General features: G+C 39.5%; 2 protein-coding genes across 2 annotated transcripts in view; one reads left to right on the top strand and one right to left on the bottom strand.

Moving 5' to 3' along the window:
- megf10 (multiple EGF-like-domains 10) overlaps positions 1–2,367 on the bottom strand; it is a 67,063-nt gene extending 64,696 nt beyond the window's left edge. Inside the window, exon 1 of the mRNA XM_039615306.1 lies at positions 2,298–2,367. The gene's annotated coding sequence lies outside the window, so the exon portion shown is untranslated. The remainder of the gene's footprint in view (positions 1–2,297) is intronic.
- LOC116315858 (chondroitin sulfate synthase 3-like) lies at positions 901–9,296 on the top strand. Its single transcript, XM_031734291.2, has 3 exons — positions 901–2,547; positions 2,905–3,188; positions 4,789–9,296. The coding sequence occupies exons 1-3, from the start codon at positions 1,983–1,985 to the stop codon at positions 6,361–6,363; spliced, it is 2,424 nt and encodes an 807-aa protein (XP_031590151.1). The 5' UTR covers positions 901–1,982; the 3' UTR covers positions 6,364–9,296.
- Positions 9,297–9,703: the final 407 nt, after the last annotated feature.

Here is a 9,703-nt window from a genome sequence, read left to right on the forward strand (position 1 = left end):
GACAGAAAAAGCTACTTTGCCACATAATATGAATCAAGTAAGCAGTTGTGAGGATAGTATGTGGTTAAGACTGAGACTGCTTTATGAGGAATGGGAAGGCATAGTGCTTGGCTTTTTTTAACAAAACACAAAAACTTTAATCAAAACTACATAATCTGAGTGGAAAATAAAGTGACTATTTTTTTAATAATTATAACATGAGCCCAATACAGTAAGGAAGATTAATATATTTAAATCTGTGAGAGCCACAGGTGTTGCGATAGATTAAATACAGAAAACCTATCCGGTGTTCCAGGTTAACTGGTTGGATTTGTTTACATATTCCACTCTCCGAGTTCCAGATGTTGGATCCGCAGATTCGTCATTTTTACCGAACGGTCTTCTCTCTCTGTCAGTGTGTCATGCGGTTTGACAAGAGGTTTCCATCTCCAGCTCATGCAAATATTATCTTCAGGCAACAATGAAATTATTATTATTATTATTATTATTATTATTATTATTTTTAATTGAAAAGTCTTCTGCCCTGTCTCCTACCTCTGTCTTTCTATAACATAAAAAACGAGCAAATTTTTTTTTTTTTTCCCCCCTGGACGGACCCTCGAATTGACTGACTCGGGAAACACGCAAACGTTACTTGGTGATGTCAAAATTTAACGTGGGCAGCTGCTGCTCTATGTAACGTGATGTTATGGCAATATTCCGCACAAAATCAGCAAATGTAGCTTGTTCCTCAGGGCAGAGCTGCAGCATCTTGTGTTTGCCCTCAGACTGCCTGATCTGATTTAAAAATGCCAAACGGAATTTAAAAGGAATGAATCTTGTCAAACCGCATGACACACTGACAGACAGAGAAGCCCATTCAGTAAAAATGACGAATCTGCGGATCCAACATCTGAAACACTGAGAGTGGAATATGTAAACAAATCTAACCAGTTAATATTAAAACCATTTAACCTGGAACACCGGAACTATTACGAGGCTCCATGATCCGCAATTGCAGTTTAAAGAAAGAAAGAAAGAAAGAAAGAAAGAAAGAAAGAAAGAAAGAAAGAAAGAAAGAAAGGCCCATTGGAGTAAACGGAGATGACGCGACTCCTCCATTTAACCGATCTACTTTAGCCCAGATCCGCTGAAAGGAGATCAGATCCCAGCGCCTCGACGATTCCATTTAACAGGCGACCGGTTCTGCGCGAATGAAACGGACCGCGTGGTATGAAAGCTGATAATGCGTGTATTTTTCATCCTAACCAATTGGAATATTGCGGTTTTATTGTGAAACGATGGTTATAAAATTGTGGCGTGGTGAGGTCGTATAAATGCATGAGCACTAGGAGAGTCAAATACCATAGAAAATATATATTTGTATGACTCGTCAGTGTACGGTGATAAAGCTTTTATTTTGTATTAGCCATCCTTTTAAAAATTGTTGGAGTAAATGAAACTTTCAAAACAAAAGTATTGACATTTTGTTATATTTGTTACTCCTTAGACCAATGATAAATTTTGAACCTTTTATACACCGTTGTAATTTGCATGTCGTGGTTAAGCAGTTGGTTGTTATTAAAACGAACAAACAAAAAAAGAACTATTGCTGCAAGTTTATGGACATTTGCTTTTATTCTGAAAAGGAAATACGACTGGAAGTGAATTTGTTTTTGTTGATGGACGACAGAATGACGACAAAATAGCGGTCCCAGATGAGGACAAAATCATTTAACCCCCAAAGAAACTGAAATATAAATATTCAGTACAGACGTCCTGGAACGGCTGGGGACAGGCTAACATGTTTCTTAATGTTGTGAAGGAAATGCCCCGTTGCGTGCCTTATGCTACTAAAACGGAAACTTCGTCTTCCACATCAGTCAGACACTAGTGCTCCATAGGGATAGTGTGCTTCACAGATTAGCACCACCCTTACAGCGTCAGCAATCATACATTTAGTCCCCGTTAACCGCAGAACTGTACTCTTCGTAGGATACGAAATGGCTGTTAAGTCCAGAAGATCGTGGACGACCGTGATCTTTGGCGTCTTTCTCGGATTCACAGCGTCCTCTTGGCTCATTTTACCTCAGGTTCTGGAAAGTAAAAGGAAAAGATCTGCCATGTGTTTGTACTACAGTGACTCCGCCGTTGCTATAGGTGCTGACATCCACGGGAAGTCCGTGTCAGTCAAAGATCTGGACAGTCCGCAGGAGAACAGGCTATTCAGTGCGAAGAACAGCAGCGGACATTTAGGCAGAGCCCAAAGGAAACCAAAGCGTTTCATTTATGTTGGCGTGATGACAGCCAAAAAATACCTGACGTCTCGAGCACAGGCTGCGTATGAGACATGGGCGGCTTCTATACCCGGGAAGGTGGAGTTCTTCTCGAGCGCTGGGTCTGGGACCGTCCACGCGCCTGCTCCCCTCCCTGTGGTTTCACTGGCAGGTGTTGATGATTCCTATCCACCACAGAAGAAATCATTCATGATGCTAAAGTACATCCATGACCATTACCTGGATAAATACGAGTGGTTCATGCGGGCAGATGATGATGTTTATATAAGAGGTGCTTATTTTGGGATTGAATTTGATGCCAGTGCAGTTTGTTTATTTGTCACAGTAAAATGTAACATGTTATGCATTATGCAACATTGTGTTGCTTTAGTGAAAACAACATCTCTTTGAAATTACTGAGATAAATTAATGTAGTCTCATTTTAAGCAACCAAAACTATGATTGTACAAGTTGCTAAGATGTTAATATTTTTCATCCAGCTACAAAGTGTAATAAGAGTGTTTTGAAAAAAAAAAAAACAGTGGGTTGTGCTGCTGGAAGATAAAGACTGCACCCATACACATGTCTAGAATACATACATTTGACCATTTTTGATAACAGTTATTTCTTACAACTCACTTTGTGCTAGGTGAGAAGCTGGAATTGTTCTTGCGGTCACTCAACAGCAGTCAGCCCCATTACCTTGGCCAGACAGGGCTGGGCACAGCTGAAGAATTAGGACGACTGGCTCTAGAACCTGGAGAAAACTTTTGCATGGGAGGTCCTGGGATGATCTTTAGTAGAGAGGTGCTACGCAGGATGGTCCCTCATATCAGTACCTGTCTAAGGGAGATGTACACTACCCATGAGGATGTGGAAGTAGGGCGTTGTGTACGACGCTTTGGAGGCACACAGTGTGTATGGTCTTATGAGGTAAGACTTGAATCTGCGTGTGTGTGTATATGTGTGAGAGAGCGAGAGAGGGCTCTTGGATATCACAATGGTATCAGTAGGTTTCAAATCAGTAAAATGCACTTGGTTGCATTGTGTTCCAGATTGTTAGCATGTGGCAGATCTAGAAAACTTCAGATGAGGAGGCAAAGGAGCGGCAAGAAGTGTAGGTAGGGTGGCACATACCTCTTCAGTGAAGTATGTGAAAATCCCCTATATGTACATGGAGTCAACAAAATATCCACAAAAACACTTTAAAACTATTTGTTATATTATTATTTCTTCTAAGAAAACAAGGACATTTTGGGGGTAGGTAGGTTTAGACATTTAGTTTTTACAAGTATTTTAAAGACATAAAAGTTGGGGGGGGGGGGGGGCTCTACAGCAGAGGGGCAGTGTAAAGTGCAGTGTGTGCTGGGTGGCAGCCAGGACGGAGACCCTGGCAGACCAATCCCCAGCTACCAAGGCCAGCAATTGGGACATGGAATGTCTTTTGTTTGTTTGTTGAAAGAAAAAAGTTGTCTTGTCGTTTAGCAAATTTGAATTGCTAATGATCAGTGTTGGGAAGGTTACTTTTAAAATGTATTCCACTACAGAATACTGAATACATGCCCCAAAATGTATTCTGTAACGTATTCCGTTACGTTACTCAATGACAGTAACGTATTCTGAATACTTTGGAATACTTAATATATTATCATGCTGTTTACAACTACGTGAATGTACTATTGCTGTGATTTATTACTGTTACTGAAGGTCCAAACGGGACCTCGGGCTAATACGTCGGGTTCGTGTCGAGCTGGTAGCCGAAAACTAGCTTTACTTTGTTGTCTGGGTCAACTTTGCTTGCGGAGACAGAGAGGCGTTGAAAGGCTGCTCCAACGGAACTTATTTTTCCCGGAGGAAAACACGAACACAGTGTACAGTTGAGTCTTAATAGCTTACTTACAAATGGGCTCGTCAGGCACTCTTCTTGGCTGCGGTGGTTATTATTATATTTACATGCTTCCAGCTCCCGTTTTGCTCCGTGACAGCTCGGACTTTTCCTTTCTCTCCTCCTCGCTCACAGACACATAACGGGTATGGTAGTCCATTCTCCCTGCAGCACGGACTACACTGCCCATGATGCTACATTCTTTAGAGCTATGCCTGTAGCAGTCTGCCTATTAGCTTAGCACAACAACAACAACACAAAGGCGCTCTCTCACCCAGGAAACACGCAGAGAGAGAGCGTCACCCTGTAACCATGGCAACCGTAACGCTGCCGCCTGGAACAACAGAACGTAGCTGTCAAACAAACCCAAACAATCCTGACCCGCGACGATATGAAACAGGGAAGTACCGCCGTGTATTCCATTTATTTCACCAAAGTAACTGTATTCTGAATACCACCTTTTTAAACGGTAACTGTAACGGAATACAGTTACTCATATTTTGTATTCTGAATACGTAACGGCGGTACATGTATTCCGTTACTCCCCAACACTGCTAATGATATATATCATCCAGCTCTAGTCAAGAATGTTGTGTGTACTGATGCTTGGACATCCATACTCTTATTACTTTTAAATTCTTTCCGTAGATGCAGCAACTGTTCTACGAAAACTATGAACACAACAAAAAAGGCTTCATTGAAGAACTTCACAGTCGCAAGATCCACAATGCCATTACGCTCCATCCCAACAAAAGTCCTGCCTACCAGTACCGGCTCCACAACTTCATGCTCAGCTGTGAGATTTCAAGGCTCCGTTACCGCACAATCCTACTCCACCGTGAAGGCCTACATATGAGTTATCTTAGTGATACAGAAATACTGTGGGAGGACCAACAGCTGGGTTCGCCACCTTCCTACATGCGCTATGTGCCCAGTGAGAGAAATGATGTCACTGAGTGGGATTTCCTGACAGGCCAACATATTTATTCTGCCGTTGAAAACAAGATGGCTAGGCAAAGCCTTGGAAAATTGCTTCGCACTGCCCTTGAAGACAATATTATACTAGAGGTCATGGAAATGATTAATGAAAATTCAAAGACACGTGGCCATGTAATTGACTTTAAAGAGATTCAGTATGGCTACTACAGGGTGGATCCAATACATGGTGCGGAATACATCTTAGACTTGTTGCTTCTGTACAAAAAACACAAGGGACGTAAAATAACTCTGCCTGTGAGGCGGCACGCTTACCTTCAACAGTCCTTCAGCCGGCCTTTCTTTAGTGAAGCTGAAGATCTAAATGTGTCAGAACTTATGGCTGCCATCAACTCTGAATCCCAATCCCTGTCATTCCTATCCAACTCTCTGAAGTTTTTGTCACCTTTCCAGTTCTATGAGTCAACAAGAGAAATGTGGGAGCAAAGCCAGAAAAAGATCAGCATTCTTGTCCCACTGTCTGGTCGCTATGGCACTTTTATTCGGTTTATGGAGAACTTTGAGAAAGTGTGTTTGATACCTAAACAAAATGTTCAGCTCTGCATCATTCTGGTGGACAATGTAAACAATAAGAATATAAAAAAGCAAATTCATTTATTAATGGACTATAAGAGAAAGTATCCTAAAGCTGATATGTCTTTAATCCCCATGACAGGAAATTTTTCACGAGGGCTGGCTCTAGAGCTGGGTTCGTCACAGCTTGATAATGACACTTTACTGTTCCTCTGTGATGTTGATCTAATCTTTAGTGGTGATGCTCTGCAGCGCTGCAGAGATAATGCTATTCAAGGGAGACAGGTCTATTTTCCTGTTATCTTTAGCCAGTACAGCCCTAAGATTGTGTATGGTGAAAAAGCCCCAAGTGAAAACAACTTTGTGCTCACCAAGAAAAGTGGCTTTTGGCGTGATTATGGCTTTGGAACCACCTGTGTTTTTAAGAGCGATTTACTGAAAGCTGGAGGTTTTGATACATCAATCCTAGGCTGGGGGTTAGAAGATGTAGACTTCTTCACCAAAGTTATTAATTCTGGTTTAAAGGTTTTACGCAGTCAAGAACCAGGAATTGTCCACATTTATCATCCTGTCAATTGCAATTCAAGCCTTGAACAGAAGCAATACAAAATGTGTCTTGGGTCAAGAGCAAGTGCATTTGCATCAGCTGTGCAGTTAGCAGAGATGTGGCTTGAGAAACACATAGAGGTAGGCTATAACAGAACTTCATCCTGATACCCCGACCTTCCAGGACTCCTCTACTTTCTGTTCTGCTTGAACGCAGATAGCTATGCACTGTGGCGCCCAAGGCAGTCATGTCTCTAAAACTGAGTGTACTCTAACCAATGAAATGGTACTAGACACAGCTTAACCAGCAGGAGATAGACCAATGTTAAAAACACCAAAAGGAGATAGAACAGATCTGCACCCAATTTAGTGCAGAAGCAAGGACAACTATCTGCTTCTTTACTTTCTTCTAAACCAGCTGGAAAATTGGTAAGAATGAGAAAAAGAAATATTTGGTATATGTAATAGCTAAATGTAGCTGATTGTTATTTTGTACAGTTATGCATCACTCTCTACTAGTCTCCTTTTTATACCGGCATAAATGAACTACTTGTTAATCTGGGTAAATTGAGGAATTATTTAAATGGCCGAAAGAACAAGTTGCATTATCCAAAATACTTGGCAATTAAAAAGTACTGTCAGGCAATGAAATCAACAGAAATTATTAATATGGTAAGTGAGATTTGTGAATGCTGGAAGTTATTCATAGAGTGATGTTTTACTTTGCTACAAGTTTGTGTCTGTAGCATAATTGTTGCCTACAACAATTATGTTGCCTACAACTCAATGATTCAGTGAATTAGATACTTTGTTGCTTCTCTCCATAAGTTCTCATTGAGCAGCATGGTGTGCTGTGCTAAACAATCTGTATGTATGTGTAGGTGAGGGATTTGGTCCTGCTGTATTGATCTAAGCTAATCTACCTTAATCTCCCACTGCAGTTTAGAAATCATCTCGTGCAGATCTGAAGCTGAGCCTGTGTAGTTACTGTCTGTCCACATTTCTTGTATGCTTCTGTTTTAGAAATAAGTCCTGCTCAGCTGTCTTATTTCCAGTCTCAAGTCTAACTACAACCTGTTTGCTTTCATTAATTTTAGAGTATCATAATTCAGCAGCTTCACTGCCATCATTTTTACTCAATCAAAACCTAGGAAGACACACTAAGACAGAACCTCATTCTCAGTTACCCAAGGTGCATACAATAAATGTAGACACAGCTGAAATCAAATACCAATGAAAAAAGATATTATAGCTTTATCAATTAAAAATTATTGTAAACACCACTCAGTGTTGCACGTTATGTGCGTTTATGTACAATTGTGCCTTTCACTCTGCCGTCCCAGCAGCTTTCCAGTTGTTGCCACCTCCAAGTCCCAGTATCACTGAAATAGGGAGAGAGTGATTAACGAATTGATCTCAGCTGGCCTGCCAGCCTCCCTGGCACTACCCCCCTGAACCTCCATCCCACTTATATTTTTACATTATAACTAAATAAATAAAAATTTCTGTGATTAAACCAAAGGTAAAGGTACACGCTGCATCTAAAGGCTCGAAAGTGGAATGCACTACCTACCAATAAATAAAATACTCCGTTAAAGGCAGGATAACCGCTTTCACAATACTTTCTTATTCATGGGCAAAAGAAGATTTTTTTCTGCAAAACAAATCAAAAACATCTAACAATTTCAGTCACAGCATTTATAAGCTTTGATAATTATGTGTTATTATGCACTTTAAGTTTGCCATGCAGCCAGATGGCTAATGTAGGTATTGTTTTATTAATTGCAATTCAAAACAGACATTTTAACTTTTGTACAGTTTAAGATCAATTTCAGCAAGTTTATGGCTCTCTGTAACTCTAGAACTGATATAAGCAGTAGTATTTATTATAAAAATGAGATTTGATTGTAAAATATAAGCAAATGTCTAAATCTTGTGTTTAGACTGAAGTCCTGTTTCTGAATTGAATATAGGCTTTCTTCCCTGACTGATTAAGCAATGATCTGGTGACCTTTAAAATCCTTTAGACATTTGAGGTAAATCTAGTAAAGGGTTGGTTGAAAATTCCATTTTTAATTATTTCATGTTGATTTAATGATGTTCATATGGAAATGCAAAGATTGAATGCTGTTAATTTAGCTGGCTCTGAAAAATCTTTATTATTTTATTGACTATTTTTATTGTAATTATGCTTAGTGTAAATGATTGACTTTTAATTCTTAATAGAAGATGTGTGATTATCCTTTATTGATTCTATTTTTATTTTTGTTGTTGTTAAATGTAACTACAGGAGTCATTAGGACAGACTCTTGAAAAGCTAAAATTAAACACAAATGAAAAATGAATCAACTTTTCAATCTTCAAGAAAGTGATCTGGAACCAACTGAAGTTTGAGGGTCATTCTATTTCCTTCCTTTGCTCACCACAAAATTTAGTTTAACTTGCTAGTTTTTGCAGTCTCAAAAGAGTGCCCCAAAAGGCTCTGCCTGAACTTTTGCACTGGTGGCAAAACAAAGCTCTCCACCAGATGTCACAGCTCCACACAGTTGGTTATTGAAGCTTGAAGTTGGTGAGTTCTTGGCCAAGCCTTTTGATTGGTTGACTGATTATGCAGCACTTTCTGGTATGAATATTTTGAGCCACCCCTGTTCCTGTCAGTTCAGGCAGACCTCTAGCACCTGTAATAGAGCTATTTTACGCTGACCTCTTTCAAGCGTGGGATGTTCTTCTGATGGTGCATTCTGATAATGCTGCAGTTTCTCTTTGTATGTTTTATTTGTTTTTTTGTCACAGAAAATTGTTGGGCTAAATAAAGGGTGCTTTGTTAGCCACGAGCCATTTTACATGAATTTGTATCTACAATCAATCACAGAGGTAATACTGTATGTCATTACTGCGTCTGGACTAAAACAAATCATGGTTTCTGACCCAAATTTAGTTTGTTGGAATGTTTTTGTCTTTGTTTTTGTTTTTTGTTTTTTTCAAATCCTGTGTCAAAGCACTCCTTGTAAAAACCAGCCTTCACTAAATTTCACTTTTGTTCTTTGACAATTTGTTTCAGTACAGTCAGTCAGTTTCGAGTATTAAATTCATTAATCACACTAATGCTTTATGTAGTTATTCATTTTAATTAAATTTAATCATTGAGTCACCTTTGTGATATTAGTTTTCAGTTTTCAGCTATATTTGTCATATGCAAGTTAGCACAGGGTCAACATTGCAATGAAATGTGTTAGGCGAGCAGAAGACGAGTCTCTCAGCAGTATAGTACAATATAGGACTATAAGTTAAAATTATAATGCAATATAACACTAAAATTACAGTTCCAAGAAATAAAAGAGAAAATAGAAATGTATTGATGGAGCACCTTACCTCAATATTCATGTATTGAGGTGGGGTGGGACAACGTGACTGCACATGAGATAAAGTGGCAAGAGTGAGCAGCAGTGCAAATTTTTAGAGCAGTACAAGATTTAAAGTGGCATTTAGCACAGTATTGCATAGAGTA

The sequence above is a fragment of the Oreochromis aureus genome, linkage group 7 (assembly GCF_013358895.1).
Source record: "Oreochromis aureus strain Israel breed Guangdong linkage group 7, ZZ_aureus, whole genome shotgun sequence".
Classification (NCBI taxonomy): Eukaryota; Metazoa; Chordata; class Actinopteri; order Cichliformes; family Cichlidae; genus Oreochromis; species Oreochromis aureus.

Excerpts from the sequence above, each read along its gene's own strand:
- LOC116315858 (XM_031734291.2), top strand. The coding sequence starts at position 1,983 with ATGGCTGTTAAGTCCAGAAGATCGTGGACGACCGTGATCTTTGGCGTC. Across the intron at positions 2,548-2,904 it reads TGATGATGTTTATATAAGAG|GTGAGAAGCTGGAATTGTTC; the intron begins GTGCTTATTTTG and ends ACTTTGTGCTAG. Across the intron at positions 3,189-4,788 it reads AGTGTGTATGGTCTTATGAG|ATGCAGCAACTGTTCTACGA; the intron begins GTAAGACTTGAA and ends TTCTTTCCGTAG.